General features: G+C 37.9%; 2 protein-coding genes across 8 annotated transcripts in view; one reads left to right on the plus strand and one right to left on the minus strand.

The window, feature by feature from the left end:
• The window catches only part of LOC110627290 (suppressor of RPS4-RLD 1), a 30,614-nt gene extending 15,463 nt beyond the window's left edge, over positions 1-15,151 (plus strand). For 2 of the 6 annotated variants that reach the window (XM_021773547.2, XM_021773549.2), the window contains exons 22-24: positions 13,868-13,965; positions 14,053-14,353; positions 14,780-15,151. In XM_021773547.2, coding sequence (XP_021629239.1) covers positions 13,868-13,965; positions 14,053-14,344 — 390 coding nt within the window. In that variant the 3' untranslated portion in view covers positions 14,345-14,353; positions 14,780-15,151. Of the gene's footprint in view, positions 1-4,768; positions 7,165-13,867; positions 13,966-14,052; positions 14,354-14,779 lie in introns of those variants that run through there. The other 4 variants (XM_043948748.1, XM_043948749.1, XM_021773548.2 and 1 more) reach the window with 3 other exon arrangements.
• A 716-nt stretch (positions 15,152-15,867) lies between these two features.
• LOC110628038 lies at positions 15,868-18,038 on the minus strand. Of its 2 annotated transcripts, none has more exons than XM_043948750.1 (2): positions 16,208-18,038; positions 15,868-16,063 (listed from the first exon to the last, which is right to left on the minus strand). In XM_043948750.1, exons 1-2 carry the CDS (start codon positions 17,949-17,951, stop codon positions 16,041-16,043), a joined length of 1,767 nt encoding a protein of 588 aa, XP_043804685.1. In that variant the 5' UTR covers positions 17,952-18,038; the 3' UTR covers positions 15,868-16,040. The 2 variants fall into 2 exon arrangements, with proteins under 2 accessions (XP_043804685.1, XP_021630174.1); XM_021774482.2 differs by having other exon boundaries at positions 16,199-18,038.
• Between the last annotated feature and the right edge of the window lie 653 nt (positions 18,039-18,691).

Here is an 18,691-nt window from a genome sequence, read left to right on the forward strand (position 1 = left end):
TGTGGTTCTTGGAGTACAATGGCTCAAAACTTTGGGATCTATTGTATGGGATTTCGAGGCTTTAACCATGGATTTTCTTAGAGAAGGAAAGCGGGTTACACTAGATGGCCGGCAACAAGAGCTCAAGCCACAGGTCCATTCTGTAAGAGATACAGGCGACTCCTAAAGTCAGTGTTGGCAAAATTTTCTTATTTATTTCATGAGCCGAATGGGTTGCCGCTCATAAGATTGTGTGATCATCGAATCTGTTTGTCCTCGCCTGTAATAGTAGTGCGATCATATGGCTATCCATATATGCAAAAGGATGAAATTGAAAAATAATGTGCATCTATGCTTCAACAAGGTATAATCCGTTCAATGCGCTCTCCTTTCTCATTTCCTATGTTACTTGTTAAAAAACAGGATGGTTCGTGGAGATTTTGTATGGATTATAGGGAATTAAATGCTAAGACTGTTAAAGACAAATTCTCAATTGCTGTAGTCGATGAATTGCTTGATGAGTTGTACGGTGCCCAATATTTTACCAAACTAGATTTGTGCTCCTGCTACCACCAAATTCGAATGGATACTGGGGATGTGGGAAAAACAACTTTTTGCACACAATATGGCCATTTTGAATTCTTAGTTATGCCATTTAGCCTTACTAACGCGCCTTCTACTTTTCAGGCACTTATGAATGATGTGTTTTCTCCTCATTTGAGAGTTTATACTCGTCTTTTTTTATAACATTCTAACCTACAACAAATCATGGGATGAACATATAAGCCACATTCGGGAGGTTTTCACTTTGTTACGTTCACATCATTTATTCGTAAAGCACTCTAAATGCTCTTTTGGTGCTAAATAGGTATCTTATTTAGATCATGTCATAAGTGGCGCAGATCATGTCATAAGTGGCGCAGGGACGACAGCAGATGCGAGCAAAATTTCAGTAGTAACTAAATGGGTAGAACCTCATTCTATTAAAACCCTTTGCAGTTTTCTTGGCACAGGCTACTATCGAAAGTTTATTAAAGACCGGTAATATCGCAAGTCTTCTTACAAACTTTTTGAAGAAAAATAATTTTCAACGGTATGCTGCAGCTAGAGAGGCCTTTCAACAATTAAAGGCAGCCCTTGCAAACTCTCCGGTTTTTCAATTGCCAAATTTTGATTTTGAAGAATTTTAGGAAAATTTTGAATATTCTTGTATTTCACTCTTAATTTTTACAATTGGTCTACATGACTATTTATACACAAAGAATCATATCTAAACAGGAAGCAAATAATCAAATAATAATTACAGAGATAATTAAGGATTCTAATCAAATCACATCATATCCCTAGAATCAGCTAGGGATTAGCAAATAAGTCAACACTCCTCCTCAAGATGGTGCAAAGATGCCGCACATGCCCAACTTGCAAATCAGATTATGGTAGATTTTGTTGTTAAGCCCTTTAGTAAACACATCCGCAAGTTATCCAGTAGAAGTCACATGAACTAGGCTCAAGACATCGTCTGTTAATTTTTCTTTAATGAAGTGCCGATCAATTTCAATGTACTTCGTCCGATCATGTTGGACTGGATTTTGTGCTATACTTATAGCAGCTTTATTGTCGCAATACAAAGTTATCTTGTCTCTCTTGGGCAATCTCAACTCTTTCAATAACTTCTACAACTATAAGAGTTCACACACACTTTGGGCCATTGTTCTGTATTCTGCTTCAGCATTTGACCGAGCAACAATACTTTGTTTTTTGCTCCTCCAGGTGACAAGGTTTCCTTCCACAACTGTGCAGTAGCCAGAGATGGATCTTCTGTCATCGAGAGATCCTGCTCAATCTGCATCTATAAAAGCTTCAATTCGAAGGTGACCATGTTTGGAGTAAAGAAGCCCTTTCCCTGGCCTAGATTTTAGGTATCTCAAGGTGCGAAGTACAGCCTGCATATGAGTCTTGCGAGGGTCATGTTTGAATTGGCTGGCTAAACTGATAGCATAGGCTATATCCGGTCGAGTGTGTGAGAGATAAATCAACCTTCCTACCAATCTCTGATATCTTTCAATATCCATGGACTCACTAGTTCCTACTTCCAACTTGTGATTACTTTCAATGGGAGATTTTGCTGGTTTACACCCCATCATACCGGTTTCTTCCAAAAGATTCATAATGTACTTTTTTTAGGAGATGAAGATTTCTTTTTCTGATCTAACCACCTCAATATCTAGGAAATATTGCATTTTTCCTAGATTTTTGATTTCAAATTCCTGAGCCAACGACCTTTTAATTGAGCCATTTCCTCTTTGTCATCACCTGTCACCACTATATCATCAACATACACAATAAGAAGGGTGATCTTACCCTTATGATGTTTGATAAACATAGTGTGATCAGCATTGCTTTGTTGGTAACCAAAGGACATCATGGCTCTACTAAACGTGTCAAACCAAGCTCTTGGAGATTGTTTTAGCCCATATAAAACCTTTTTTAACCTGGACACCTTTATTTGTGTCTTCTCATCAGCGAATCTAAGAGAAATTTCCGTGAACACTTCTTCCTCTAAATCTTTATGGAGGAAAGCATTCTTCACATCAAACTGTTGCAAGTCCCAGTCCAAGTTGGCTGCGCAAGATAACAGAACTCTGATTGAGTTCATTTTTGCAACTGGGGCAAATGTGTAATGGTTAGCTGCCTGCTTCCGGTGCGAAAGCCGTCCCACATCAGAAGATGATGGAAAATTGGAATTGTATATAATAGCTAGCACGAAACTACTAAATAGCTTGGGTTAACCATTTTGGGCCAAGTGGAAAGTGGGCCCAAAAGTTATTTGAGCCAGTTTGGGTTCGGTTGTTTCAATTGGTATCAGAGCTAGGTTGGGTCAGACAAATTGTGCAGAGCTAGTGGGCCTGCGAGGAAAGGGCTACCCGTGAGAGACAAGGTGGAGCCGCCCGAGGTATTAGCGAACCACAATACCCAAGGGTCCGATCCTGGTTAGCAATTATAATCGATATAGTTACGACGAGGACGTCGCAAATTTAGCGGGACCGAGTGTAATGGTCAGCTGTTCGCTTCCGGTGCGGAAGCCGTCCCACATCGGAAGATGATGGAAAATTGGAATTGTATATAATAGCTAGCACGAAACTACTAAATAACTGGGGTTAACCATTTTGAGCCAAGTGGAAAGTGGGCTCAAATGTTATTTGGGCCCGATTGTTTCAAAATGTCTCTTGGTAATCCACTCCATAGATTTGTGTGAATTCTTTAGCAACCAATTTGGCCTTAAATCGTTTAATTGTACCATCAGCTCTGTGTTTCACTGTGAACACCCACTTATAGCAAACAAGCTTCTTCCCAGTTGGAAGAGTGACAAGCTCCCAAGTCTCAGTTTTAGCCAATGCTTTCATCTCTTCAATCATTGCTTCCTTCCATTTAGGTTTTGCAAGAGCTTTCTTCCAATATTGTGGAATATACACAAAGGAAATAGACAAGGCAAAGGTTCTATAGGAAGGAGACAAGGATTCATAAGAAACAAAGTTAGAAATAGGATGTTTAGTACAAGATCTGACCATTTTTCTTTGTGCAAGAGGTTTATCTAAGTCATTGGAGCATTCAAGAGTCGTGGGTAACTTACCAGAAGAAGATTCTTGACTGGGTAACTCACCAGAAGAAGATTCTTGACTTTGAGTAGACTGCATAATGGCTTCTTATGCCTTGTCTCTCCTTGAATACCTTCTCAAATCTGGTTTGTCCAATAGACCAATTCTTTCTCCCTGATTGGACATCTCCCCTGTCTACTAGAACTCAAACTCTCTAGTTGAACCATATTATCCAGAATCACAGAATTCGGGATCACCTCTTGTTCATTATTCTCCCTGAAGAGGTGAGTGGGTGGTACTGAAGTAGGATTCAGTTTCTCGGAAGGTAACATCCATACTGACTAAGTTTTTTCCTAGAGGGAGGGTGATAACACTTGTATCCCTTCTATGTCGGAGAATACCCAACAAACACACATTTAAGGGTTTTGGGGTCCAATTTCCCTGCCATCCTAGTATGGACAAAACAAACACACCCAAATACTTTTGGTGGAATAAAGTATGAATTCTTTCCTTATCGAACCGCCAAAGGACTTATAAAGTCAAGGGTCTTGAGAGGCATTCTATTTATAAGGTAAGTAGATACAAGGATTGCATCTCCCCAATATGCTTTGGGTAGATTCATGGTGAACATAAGAGATCGAGCTACCTCCAATAGATGCCTATTTTTTCTCTCAGCAATTCCATTTTAAGCACTAGTATAAGGACAACTAGTCTGGTGTACTATCCCATTACTCTCCAAATAAGCAGAAAAACTACTATCCATGTATTCTCTTCCATTGTCAGTTTTCAAAATTTTCACCTTAGCATCAAATTAAGTACAAACCATCTTATGAAAGGATTGAAAACAAGAAAATACATCACTTTTGTCTTTAATCAGATAGACCCAAGTCCTTCGAGTGCAACAATCAATAAAGGTGACAAACTATCGATTACCAGATAAGGAGACAGTTTGAGTAGGCCCCCAAACATCAGAATGAATAGTTGTAAAAGGAATTTGACTTTTATTATGACTCAAAGGATAGGATGTTCTAGTGTGTTTAGTATAGTCACAAGCATCACAAAATAAAAAGCCAAACTGAGTTTTAGCAAACAAATTAGAATAAAGTTTTTCTAAGACAAAAAATAATGTATGCCCTAACCGTCTGTGCTACTGTATTATTTCCTGATTGACATCCTTATTTTCTTCAAAACAGGTTTGAGATATTGAAGAATTTGGATCACCCTCCAACATGTATAAGCCATCATGCAGCCTACCATTGCTAATCCTCTTCCCTGTGCGAAGATCCTAAATAACATAATGATCAGGAAAGAATTCAATTTTACAGTTAAGTGCATTGGTGATAGCATTGACAGATAAAAGGTTGACAGGAAAGTGGGGAACATGAAGGGCAGATGATAATTTAATGTTAGATGTGCAAATAACAGAACCTGTTCCGGATATGGGAGTAAAAAAGCCATCAGCAATTCTGACACTATTTTTGGTTAGAGAAAGAGAATAATTGAGAAAGCCTTTAGAAGAGTCTGTCATATGTCTATTCGCACTAGAATCGATAATCCATGGAGCATTATTAAAAGGGGAAGCATTACCTGACTTTACAAAGTTAGATGTGGCAGGATGAAGAGGTGTCAATATGAGACAAGAGGCGCTTGAGACTCTGAAGTTCATTAGGGGAAAGGAACTCAGTCGTTGTTATCTCCTTAAAGGACTCCTCCACAGTTTCTGCTAAATTAGCTTGATTTCTGGAGGTACCTCGTTTTCCTCTACAGCCTCTAGTGGGACGATCATGTAACTTCCAACAAGTCTCTTTGGTATGCCTCGGTTTCCCACAATACAGTGTAAGTGATCTTTCTCAGAAGTAGGAGGCCGTGGTATGCTCAAACTAACAGTCAACCCAGCCTTTTCAACTGGTGCAATATAGAGCATAGCATGTCGACGACTTTTCTCTTGTTGAACATGGGCGTGGGCCTCTTCTAGAGAAGAGAAAGGATTTCTTCCCAACACTTGGACCCGAATTGGATCATATTTGTTATTCAATCCTACAAGAAAATCATAGTCCCACTCCTTTTTAATCATTCTCCGAAATTTGACTGTATCTCCGGTGTAGTCTGCCTGGAAGTCTTGATAGTAATTAAGTTCCTGCCATAAGCCACATAACTCAAAATAAAATTGGGGAATAGTCATTTCTCCTTGCTTATTACTATGAATCTTATTCCGAATATCATAAATTTGGGCATCATTCCCAATCTTAGAATAAGTTAAGGACAAAGCCTTCCATATTTTTGCAGCAGTAGCAATTAACATATAGGACTTAGAGATATGAGGTTGCATAGAGTTAAGTAATCATGTCATAACAAGACAATTATCCGAGTCCATTGAGGAAAATCTGGATCACTATCATCCGGTTGCTTTTTATTACCAATGACATAGCCTTGCAGTCTTCTAACCTTGATAAACAACAAACAAGACCTTGACCAAGCAAGATAATTGGTTCCATCAAGTTTTATGGGACTAATTTGCAAAGAAGGATTATCAGAGTTTGGAATCGAGACCCTTTTACCCTCTGCCATGGTAAAGATTTATGAATCGTGAAAGAATAGGAGGTATCCAAGGTTGTACACACAAGAGAGCCCAATCGATTCACCAAAAGATCGGGTAATGGCACGGGAAGGCCGGAAAGATGGTTGGAATCGTTGCAGGAGTGATCGAAGCGGCGAAGCAGCGACAGGCGATGGGTCATGAGCTGGGAAGGGGAGGCGCGTGAGCCTCACGCGCGGGCTTTTCCGGCGTCGAAGCTGATCGATCGACCGCCGACTGTCCGGCGGTTCTCCTGGTGCCGGCGGTCAGAGGAGGGGAGGCTCCTAGATGGGTTAGTATCGAAAAAGGTAGATCTAGGGTTTTAAAATCCTAAAGAGGAAAAATTGAATTTGGACCAAAAAATCAGGAAAAGGCTTTGATACCATGAAGAATTTTGGGAAAATTTTGAATATTCTTATATTTCACTCTTAATCTTTACAATTGGTCTACATGACTATTTATACATAAAGAATCATTTATAAACAGGAAGCAAATAATCAAATAATAATTACAAAGATAAGTAAGGATCGTAATTAGATCAAATCATATCCCTATAATCAGTTAGGGATCAGCAAATAAGTCAACAGATTTTGAATTTGTGGTTGAATGCAATGCATCTGGGGGAGGTATAGGGGCTGTTTTTCAACAGCATGGTCATCCAATTGCCTTTTTTCAGTCTGAAATTGGTTGCAAGACACTTCAAACTAGCGGCGTGTGATAGCGAGCTCATTGGGCTGGCTAAAGCAGTCCAACACTGGTGTCCTTATTTATGGGGGAGGAAATTCCTTATCCATACTGACCATTATGGCCTCAAATATTTGCTTGAACAATGTCTGGCCACTTCTCAACAACATTGGATCAGTAAGTTGTGTTTTGATTTTCGGGTGGAATACAAGACATGTTCTTTAAACAAAGTGGCCGATACTCTTTCTCGTAGAGATGTACAAGATGACCATGATGGTACTCTATTTGCCATTTTGCAACCAACACCTCTGTTATTTGTGGCCGATACTCTTTCTCATAGAGATGTACAAGATGACCATGATGGTACTCTATTTGCCATTTTGCAACCAACACCTCTGTTATTTGTTGACGTGAAGGCAGAAAATGAAAACACACCAGCATTGTTACAATTGCGGGACAAGATACTCAATGGTGAATTGGATGATAGCTGAGCATTTCCAGATGGGCTAATTTATTTTCGGAACAAGGTTTACTTATTGCCTACTTCTCTAATTCATGTTATTGTAGCAGCAATTCATGATTCCACACATGAGGGGATTCAAAAGACCCTTCAACGGGTGCGGACAGATTTCTACTGGCAAGGGATGTGTTCCACAATTCGAGATTTTGAGACCTCATGTACTGTTTGCCAATGACACAACTGAAAATTTACACCTGCCCGACTGTTAGAATCTTTGCAGCTTCCATCACGGGTCTGGTCTGATATTTCAATGGATTTCATTGAGGGTCTTTTCAAAGTTAATGGCAAATCTATGTTGTTTGTGGTGGTTGATCGATTTTTCAAATTTGCTCATTTTATCACTTTATCTCATCCCTATACAGCTATTATTGTGGCACAGGCTTTTTTCTCTACTGTTTTTCGTTTGCATGGCATTCCGGAGTCCATTGTTAGTAATTCGTTTTGACTAGCAATTTTTGGAAGGAATTATTTCGACTTTGTGGCACCAAACTATCATTTTCCTCCGCTTATCACCCTCAATCTGATGGGCAAACAGAGGTGGTCAATCACACTATTGAGATATATCTCAGGTGCTTTGTTGGCGATAAATAAAAAAATTGGGTGCAATGGATGCTGTGATCGGAGTACTGTTATAATACTTCCTTGAATACCTCTCTTAAGACCTCTCTATTCAAAGTTGTTTTCGGGCTCCACCAGAGTAGACACTTTGGATCAAGCATTACAAGAAAGAGATCTAGTAGCTGAAATTCAGTCCCGGCTCCAGGAAGCTCAAGCTCGCATGAAAGAAACATACGACAAAAGTTATTGGGAGGTTCTATTTGACAAAGGTGCTTGGGTTTGGCTACGTCTCTATCCCTACAGACGTCTTTTTGTTACCAAATAACATCATCATAAATTGGCTCCTAAATTTTCGGTCCCTTCCAAGTACTAGAAAGGATTGGAGAAGTTGCCTGTAAACTAGCAGCGGACAGCAAAATTCATAACGTGTTCCACGTTTCCCTACTCAAGCCATCTAAAAGAGAACTTCCGATTGACATTCCTCCCTTGCCTCCCACACTAAATAGCTGAATCTAATCCAACTCCAGCTCGCATCATCCAATCTTGGCGGAATCATGGTTCATAGGAAATCTTAGTTGCTTGGATTGGCTGTTCCGACACTAATGCCACCTGGGAATCCTTCTCTCATTTCCAATTCGCTTATCCTTCCTTTCCACTTGAGGACAAGCTATTTCCCTAGGCAGGAGTGATGTTATGGATGCATTGTAAGCACTACAACAAGCGCTCCAAACAGAATTAGAAGTCCACCAGCAGTAGAAGTTTATCGAGATCTATCTCTATCTGAATTTATTAAGTAGTTAGATTAGATTTTATCTTTATCTTATCAGCTAGATAAGTGACCAAGTTCAAATTAAACTCTGCTTGTATCTAGTTATTTGCATTGTAAGCCTCACTATAAAAAGGGATTATTAGTAATGAATAAAATAAGTAGAAACTATTTGTCAAATTCTTCCAAGTTCTGGAGCTCTCTTCTAATGAGCTCTGAGATACCCGAGCTCCCTCCATTGAGCTCTCATACTCCATCATAGGTTCCACCCGAAGAGGAAGGAATCGTAATGAAGGCAAGGTCACTGAAGGCAGTTCTCCTACCTGCAGACCCCGTGACATGATCCTTAACAAGGGAGCTTAACAGGTTGACTATTGTATTACCATTTTGTGGTTAATTAGGAATTCCTTATCCATGGATGCACAACAAAACTAGGAAATAGCAACCCCGTAATATATACCTCTATTACTTCTTTTATTTTTAGCACATGTACTTCTTCCTTTAATCCTTGCTGACCCCTGTAATGGTGAATTCTAAGATGAACTTAGGCTACATTTGGTATGATGTATAAAAAATGTAATATTAATCAGAATTACATTGCAAATTTAATTACCTTGTCTGGTGATAGAAAAAAAAAAGTAATGTATTGATAATTATATAATGTAATCAATCATTGCATACACAAATGGGTGTAATCACAAATACTTGTTTGGTTTCATTTATTATTAACTGCCACTACCACCATAACCATCCTGCCATTGCCACTGCCACTAGTATAACCATCTAGCTACTGCCATCATCAATTATTCGCTATAATTACCCCTAATTTTGTACCACCATAAATATATTTAATATTAAAATAAAAACTTTCATTCTATTACATTACTTATTTGTAACCAAATATAGTAATGTAATGACAATTGCATTACATTATGTTACATCATTTATTACATCATATGATTGATCACACTGAATTGTTATTACGTCTACCTGACATAACCTTGATTCTCAGTGGACTATAAAAACAAGAGGTGGGATTCAAATGTAGGTCTCGTTCATATTTATATTGTATTCATGAACTAAGTCTACGGAAGAATTTCTTTATATGATGTTGGACACTGTTGAGATACTTTCTATAAATAGCCTAGAATTATAGTGATTGTATGCATAATTAGAGATATAATTGTGTGATGTGATTAGAATATGATTAGGTTATAATTAGGGAATTAATTTATTCTTGTAAGTAGTATATATACCCCAATTGGTTTGAGGGCAATCATCAAGCATTTTTTTCTCAAATTTTCTACTTCCCTCGTCTTTGTCAACATCGTTTTCATGGTATCTGAGCCAAAAAATTTAGTTCAGCTGTGAGTGGCAGATTTGCCACCTTCCTCTGGAGACTTTCTGGAAATCAGTTGGTCTCACCACTTAGCCCACCATTCTTGTCACGTTCCAATTGGCAACCTGGTGAAGCGCTACCACCAGAATCAGCTCCACGCGCCTCCACGCCCCGGCCAACCTATCTGACTCTGGTACACGCTCCGGCGCATGAACTGTTCTCCAGCAATCTTTCCTTCGGCATTGTCCCACGTCAGCGACTCCAGCCCACTCGATCCGGTCACCTGCCCACCTCTTTTTCACACGTCCCTTGTGAACAGTAGCTTCAGATATACTGTTCACAGTCACAAATTCTCTTTTGTACAAATTTAGTCCCCGTAGCCCAATTAAATATTGCTCATTCTGCTAATTCTTTTGCTTATTTAACCAAGTCTTTACTCATTGGTTCATGGATCATCGACTTTGATGCTTCTAATTATATCTCTGGTAATCTCAATCTTTTCTCTACTATTGTTTCACCTTCTAAACCATCTAAAGCTACATTAGTTAATGGTTCACAAACTCAAGTTAAAGGGATCCATAACGTATATCTCCTTCCTTTTATCCCCTTGACTAATGTTTTATTTACTCCTAAATATCCATAAAACCTAATTTCTGTTAGCAAATTGATTAAAGATTTTCATTGTTCAGTCATCTTTACTGTTGAATCTATGGTTGTGCAGAACTGGAGTATTGGAAAGATGATTGAAACAGGATATGAGTCACAAGGATTATACTATTTTTCCACTTCTCACTCTCCAACTGCTTTTGTTTCTACCACTTCCACTGAACTCATTCATAATCGTTGGGGACATCCAAGTCTGAACAAGTTACAAAACCTGGTTTTTAGTCTCTCTTCCTTGCCTTTTTTAGAATGCGAGTCTTGTCAACTTGGGAAGCAAACTCGAGCTTCTTTTTCCAAGCGAGTCAATAATAGGGCCACTTCTATGTTTGACATTGTTTATTCAGATATTTGAGGTGCAAGTCGGGTTAGTACAACCCTGGGATTTTAATATTTTGTTACCTTTATTGATAACTATTCTTGTTACGCTTGGCTTTTTCTGATGAAGAATCGTTCTGAGTTCTCTATTTTTCAGAAATTTTATGCTGAAATTCATAATCAATTTGTTGTTTGCATTAAGATATTGCGAAATGACAATGCAAGAGAATATTTGTCTTCCTTATTCACTCATTTCTTCTATTCAGGGTATTGCTCACCAAACTTCTTATTCTCATACCCCACAACAAAATGAAGATGCCGAGCGAAAAAATCGGCATTTGACTAAAACAGTCTGCACCTTACTCCTACATCAAAACGTTCCATTGCATTTTTTAAGGGAATCTGTTCTTACTGCCTGTTACTTGATTAATTGAATGCCTTCTTCTGTCTTGCAGCATCAAAGTCTTCATTCTGTTCCATTTCCTAACTAGAATCTCACCCAGTTGTCTCTACCAGAATTCCATCCAATTGTCTTTGTGTGTTTTTGGATATATATGCTTTGTCCATGATCATGCTCCTGGAAGAGACAAACTTCAGCCAAAATCAGTTAAATATGTCTTTCTCGACTATTCACAGCTTCAAAAAGGTTACAAATGCTATAACCCTATTACTAACAGATATTTTGTGTCTGCAGATATCACATTTTCTGAAACCTCTCCTTACTTTTCTTCTAGTCCAGCATACTAAACCTTTATTCCTGGAACTTTGCCTATACCTCCAAATCTTATTTCTCCTTTGCCTCAAGTGTCCATCTCCCATTTCTATACCACCTTTTTAGGTCTTCACACGTCGGCCTCACCCATCTGCTAATAACAATGACATTTCTCTCCTTAATACAGGTACTTCTAATGACTCACCTCTCGTTCCATTATCACCTACTTTGGTCATGCCTTCAGCAATAACAGCTACTCTTACTCTTTGAAAATGTATTTGCTCTTCTCGAAATCCTCATCTCATTATAATTTTGTGAGTTACCATCATTTGTCTTCTTCCTATTATACATTTGTTTCTGCTTTGTTTGCTGTCTATATACCTAAGACAGTTAGAGAAGTATTGGATCATTCTGGTTGGTGTAATGCTATGGTTGAGGAAATGACTACTCTTCATAACAATAGAATGTGGGAATTGGTATCCTTACCACCTGATAAGTCTACTGTTGGTTGTCAATGGGTTTATACTGTTAAGGTGGGACCTGAAGGCAAAATTGATCTTCTTAAAGCTCGCCTTATAACTAAAGGTTTACACATAAATTTTTGGCTTTGATTATAGTGATACTTTCTCTCTAATAGCAAAAATAGCTTCTATTCGCCTCCTTATCGTATTGGCTGCAATTAATAACTAGATCATTTATCAACTGGACATTAAAAATGCCTTTCTTCATGGAGAGCTCGCCGAAGAAGTTTACATAGAGTAACCTCCAGGATTTGTTGCTCAGGGGGGAGTCAGGCTTAGTATGTTGTTTTCGGCGCTCTTTTTATGGTTTAAAACAGTCTCCAAGAATATGGTTTGAACGATTCAGCACTGTAGTTCAACAGTTTAGAATGTCTCGAAGTAATTCTAATCATTCTATATTTTTTGGTCATAGTGGTGATAGATGCATCTACTTGGTGGTCTATGTTGATGATATTGAGGAAATAATCATGATGGAATCTCTTAGCTTAAGCAACATTTGTTTAGTCAATTCCAAACTAAAGACATGGAGAAATTGATGTATATCTTGGGGATTGAAGTGGCACAGTCTAAAACAGGTATTGCAATTTCTCAACGGAAATATCTTTTGGATATATAGGAAGAAATAAGGATGTTAGACTGTAGACATGTGGGCACTCTCGTGGATCTAAATGTTAAACTTATTCCGGAACAGGGGAGCCACTTAAAGATCCTGTTAGATATAGAAAATTAATTGACAAGTTCAATTACTTCACTATCACGCGACAAGATATTTCCTTTACTGCAACTGGGGTTTGTCAATTTCTTCAAATCTCCTACAGTAGTCACTGGGCAGGTTCTCTTTCAGATAGACGATTTATTTCAGGATATTGTATTATGATTGAAGGGAATCTTATATTTGGAAAAGTAAAAAAATAAGGTGTGGTTGCAAGATCAAGTGTAGAAGTAGAATATCGAGTTATGGCTCTGGTAACATGCGAAATCATTTGGTTAAAACAACTTCTTTAGGAATTAAAATATGGCAATATTGGCCAAATGAAGTTGATATATGATAATCAAATTGCTTTCCATATTGCATCAAATCTAGTTTTTTATGAGAGAACAAAGCATATAGAGGTGAATTGCCATTTTATTAGGCAAAAGATTGAGTCAGGATGCATTTCTATTAGTTTTGTCAACTCAAATGATTAACTAGTTAATATTTTCATAAAATCTCTTCGGGGTTCACGAATTGAATATATTTGTAATAAGGTTGGAGCATATAACATGTACACTCTAGCTTGGGAGGGAGTGTTGAGATACTTCCTGTAAATAGCCTAGATTTATAGTGATTGTTTGTGTAATTATGGATATGATTGTGTGAAATGATTGGGATATGATTATGCTATAATTAGGGAATTAATTATTCTTGTAAGTAGTATATACACCTTCATTGGCTTGAGAGTATTTTTCTCTCAAAGTTTCTACTTTCCTCTTCTTTTTCATCACTGTTCTCAGACACCTAGCCCTTAATTCCCCTGCTAAATCTCACTAATCCTGTCAAATTCAGGACTTTGCTTTTTAATGGATTTTCTGTTCATGTTAATATTATTTTATTTTCTAGCTATTAGTAATCGTGTATTTATCGAATTTGGATTGACAGGCTGTGTGCAATGCTTATTGTGGTGAAACTTATGGGTCCACTGATCTGGATGTGCTTGAAAATGTCAGAGATGCAATTTTAAGGATGACATATTACTGGTATGACGCAATACTCTCAAATGCATGACGTGTTAGTTCTTAGAAAACTTATGTTTCTCTATATGAATAAATGGGATCAAATTTCAGGTACAATTTTATGCCACTGTCTAGAGGTTCTGCTGCTGTTGGGTTCATAGTTTTGCTTGGATTACTTCTTGCTGCTAATATGGAGTTTGACGGAAAAATCCCAAAAGGGGTACAAGTGGATTGGGAAGCCATTATGAACTTTGATTCAAGCAACTTTGTGGATTCCATTAAGAGTTGGTTGTATCCATCTCTCAAGGTCACAACATCTTGGAAAGATTATCCAGACGTGGCATCAACTTTTGCAACAACAGGATCTGTTGTAGCTGCTTTGAGCTCTTACGATGATTTTTAACCTTAAGTGGTGAGTTAGCTCCATTAGTATGCTGATGACCGATTGCCTGTGCGTGAAATGCTTGTCTCCTAGGCATTTGAAGACCAAAATCTTTTGTTTTCTAATTAACCGATAAATTTATTTTCCTTTTGTTTGGGAAAAAAGAAAAAGAACCAGTAAAAAACTAGAGATTCTGTCACTGAACATCACTAGAGAGGCCCTTCCTTTAAGGTTCTTTTCCTTTCTTCTTAATTGACATGGCATATGGTGATGCTGATGCATCATGCAAAAAATATGATGAGTCGGTTTCAATTGCTATTTAAACTTGTTTCTCATGCTGTGAGAAATTGATATAGCATGAGAGAATATTCACTTTTCAGAGCAAAAACAAATAATCCCAATAAATTTAACCAATTTCAATGCTTTTCTTTTTGTGGGATAAAAAAATGGATGCAGATTCAACCTTGATACAGCGTGGAAAGCAACATGTTTTTTAAGCAGTTGGTCTTTCTGCAGTGTTAAGCGTTTTGGTGGACCTGAAGAGAACCAGCTCAGTTCATCCAAGATGCCTTAAGGTCCACACTGACCGAAAAGTCTTGTAAGCAGGCATGTTTGTTGTATGATTATGTACAGGAGGTTTGAGAATAATATAGTTTCAAACTTTTTACCCCCTTCCAGTTCTCCATACATTGAAAATAAAACTCTCATCCCCTGTTTCGTTTTACCAGGGATATGTCATAATTGATTATAATTGTGCTCTGTTAGCTTGAATATGTACTTTACTCATTTGACAATGCAAATGCTAAGTGAATGCCAATCTATTTGCCATCTTCCTGTGGCGTGGCATGGTGGTGCATCTGGAACGATTCTCACGTTTGCTGGGATATGACCGAGCTCTTACAGCAAATTTTTTTTTTTTTTTTTTTTTTTTTTTTTATAAAAAAAAATCATTTGTAGTACTTTATATTCAAATTAGATTTACTTGAAGCATTAGCTTATATTTTGAAGAATGTGCATGTGCGTTTCTGGAGCGGCATCCAATATTATCAAAACATGGCTGGAAGTAGTGGAAGACATGGATATTTGAGGTTTCGTTTGCTTTCCACTTCCATTTCCAATACATAGCTTCTCTTCTGAGCTAGCTTTTACATTTTTAGGGGCAGACCGCTTGAATTGTCTCAGAAAAGCTTGGTGTAGATATGCCTAACATTCTAGAGGCACCACAATGAATAAAGCGCATATTATTTTATGGAAACGGTTGAATTTAATTAATAATATATTGTTTTTGTTTGTGTCCTCTTGACAGTGTGCAATTAGTGAGTTAGGTACGATTTGATACTTGTAAAATCTGGATTAGGTATAATTAAAAGATTTGGTTAATTTTTCTCGTCGTCATTAGATTACGGGTCGTAATCTGGAACAGTGGACATTGATGATGCCAGGTGAAAATTTTCAAGCTTGAGCTTTGTTACTACTAATGACCCGAGTCCCTCGAAAATTCGAAGGCTAGCAAGTAAACAGCTCGGCTAAATCAGCTTAGAGAGAAAAAAAAAAAAGAAGAAAAAAATCGTCGTCCTTGCTAATCTGTAGTCGACTAAGACTGCACGGTCGCAGCTTTTTAACCCTTCTCTCCATACCCAATCAGCAGCGATTACCGCAGTTCCCTCCTACATCTTCCCTATCTGGCTTGCTTCTTCCATCTCTTTTCAGCGGACGATTACTCTAGAATAGTGCGCATTCCTGGCAAAAACAAATAGAAACTTTCATTATCTAAAATCAACCACTAACCTAATGAAACATCTAGTGCTTCTCTAAATAGACAACTACATATTAAACAGAAACAAAAATGCTGGTTTTAAATATGTGTAGACCAACCAAGAACACCTCTTTGATCCCCAGCATCATCCCTATTGGATTTATTTGCCTTTTCTTCAAGTTTGCTCTTTGACTTCACACCTGCGAAAATCCACGTGCAATTCATTTGCTTGTTGATCATGTGAGCCGCGTAGTATGGGATCTTAACATTCTTGGTCTGTTCAGATTTAATGCGGCCATTGACGAACATTAAACAGTCCATTAAGCTCTCTTTAGCCATCCCTTTCATGTCATAAGCCTGTGATCTTCTCCACAGGCTCTTTCTGTGAGGTCTCTCAGAACTGGATAGGCTTAAAGCTCTAGTGGTGTCCCTAATGGCTGCTTCTGATTTTCTAAGCAACAAATGACACTGAGCTCTGTTACTATAAAGAACTGTCCTTTCTTTTCTCATCTTTAATGGGCACAAATCCAAAGCTTTTGTGTACTTGGTGACAGCTTGTTCAAAGTACCCAGCCCAGAACTTCTTGTTTCCCTCTTGTTTTAATATGCGGGCCAAGTCTTTCCTCTCTTTCAGTTCCTGATCAGAAATCAGCTCCTCTCTCTTTCTCCTCTCCACCTTCAATTCCCATATCTCCCTTAATGCTTCCTCTGCACTTTGGCTCTTCAAACTCAAGCCCCCATATTTGATCTTGTTGTAATCTTGTAAAAGCGTCTGTGTGATTGCTTCTCCAATTTCGGTTCTTTCATTTAAGCTTCTTAGCTCGACCAAGTCGGCCAGAAACGGAGCTGCTATGTCTATGACGCTATATCTCGTATGTCTGTCTTTGAGAAGTAAGAGAAGAGAATCTATAGCCATGTACTGCCAATAATCAGAAGAACTTGAGGTTGTGCAGAGACTCAATATCACTGGTTCCAAATTTGCTATGCTTTCTCTTCCAATCTTAGTGTTGCATAAACTTCTTATGAGTCCAATCCCACCAGGTGACGTGCGGTTCCCTAAGCCACCCCACATGCTACACAGATCCTTCAAGAAGTGTTTCTTGCAGACGAGACTAAGAGATCTTCCTTTACATGCAAAGCAGTTTAAGAGATACAGAGACCAGCACTGTAACTGGCGAGCCCATTCCTCTGCCCTTGTATTCTCTATCTCTCTCTCTCCAAGCCCTCTTGTGAGCAGGTCGCAGTGGTACTTCAATCTCTTGCTATCTTTTACCCTAATAAACTTTGTGTAGATTGTTTTAAGGCAATTGCTAGCTAAGTCCATAGCCAGCTCCATGATCTCCTCTTCACGCTCAGCAATGACTTCAAAGGTTCTCTCATGGCTAGCCAAGTGACCTAGTGCTCGGACTGCAACTCTTTGCTCTACCCATGTGATCTTCCCTCTAAGAAGCTCCATTAAAGGCAAAACCACTCCTGAGATAACTGCATTCTCTGCAAATTCAGCCTTGTACATGGTGTAGGAACCAATGATATGAGCAGCGTAGTACGGGATATAGATGTTTTGGCCTCTAAGCAGCCATGCTTTATCTTTGATCCCTCTGTCTATAAGTTTCCCCATGCATTCAAAGATGCCAAGAGATGGGAATTCAGGATCGTCAGGTTGAGTCATGGCAATGTTCCAGAGCCTACTTAAGACCAACACATGTTCTTGGTCATCTCTGAGAGTCATTTCTTTGAAACACTGGACCATTTTGGCTCTTCTAAGAGATAGGTCTGGTTCATCCATGGTGCAAAAGAAACAATAAGGATCTGTGCATGTTGGGTCTGAGAGCATCTGTGATGAAGAGCAGCTGATTGAATTATTTTGGTCCATTCAAGGTTCCAAAAATGGAGTTGCCACTCTAACTAAGGTCTTAGGATGAGAAATGAGCTACAGAAGATGAGTAATAGTCACGCCTCGAAAGAGAGTATAAGATATCCATTTATTTATTTATTTTCATTTATAAGAGATTAGGTGAGTTAAAAAATAATTGGTGAATTAGCACAGTGAGATGTAATTTTTATCCCAAACAAATTAAATTTACTGTTTAATCTGAGTGTTTGATAACTAATTATTAATTAAAATATATAAAAATTAAATAACATGAATATTTAAGACGATAAACCGTTTATTTAACAGAAAAATTAAAAAGTGATTTTATAAAATACATAAATATTTTAAAATAAAGAATGATTTCTTAAAAAAATCCAAGAAGGTAGTAGTAATTATTTTTAAAGCTACTTTTTTCAGTTTGTTAATTTCTAAACGAAAAAGTCTAGTAATCCTAAATTATATTAAAATTTTCTAAGTACAAAATGTGTTGGTCTCAAGAAAGTACGGCCACCATTCATGCAATTTACATAATTATATTAAAAACAAAGCATGATTTTCCCTATTTTTAATTAAACTATGAACAGTGTCAGTTTCACATCTTCACATGGGTACATCACAAACAATCACCGTATTTCTTTTCAGAGATGTATATACATATATATTTATAACCGTAGGATTTTATCCCATCAAATCCTATTTAAATTGACCAATTCAACATTTAATTCCTAATAGGATTTAAA

Source organism: Manihot esculenta, chromosome 12 (assembly GCF_001659605.2).
Source record: "Manihot esculenta cultivar AM560-2 chromosome 12, M.esculenta_v8, whole genome shotgun sequence".
Taxonomy (NCBI): domain Eukaryota; kingdom Viridiplantae; phylum Streptophyta; class Magnoliopsida; order Malpighiales; family Euphorbiaceae; genus Manihot; species Manihot esculenta.

Bases quoted from the DNA above. Each gene is read 5' to 3' on its own strand.
- LOC110628038 (XM_021774482.2), bottom strand. From the start codon at position 17,951: ATGGACCAAAATAATTCAATCAGCTGCTCTTCATCACAGATGCTCTCA. The intron at 16,064-16,198 runs GTTGGTCTACAC...TGTTTTTGCCAG, and splicing joins GGATCAAAGAGGTGTTCTTG to GAATGCGCACTATTCTAGAG.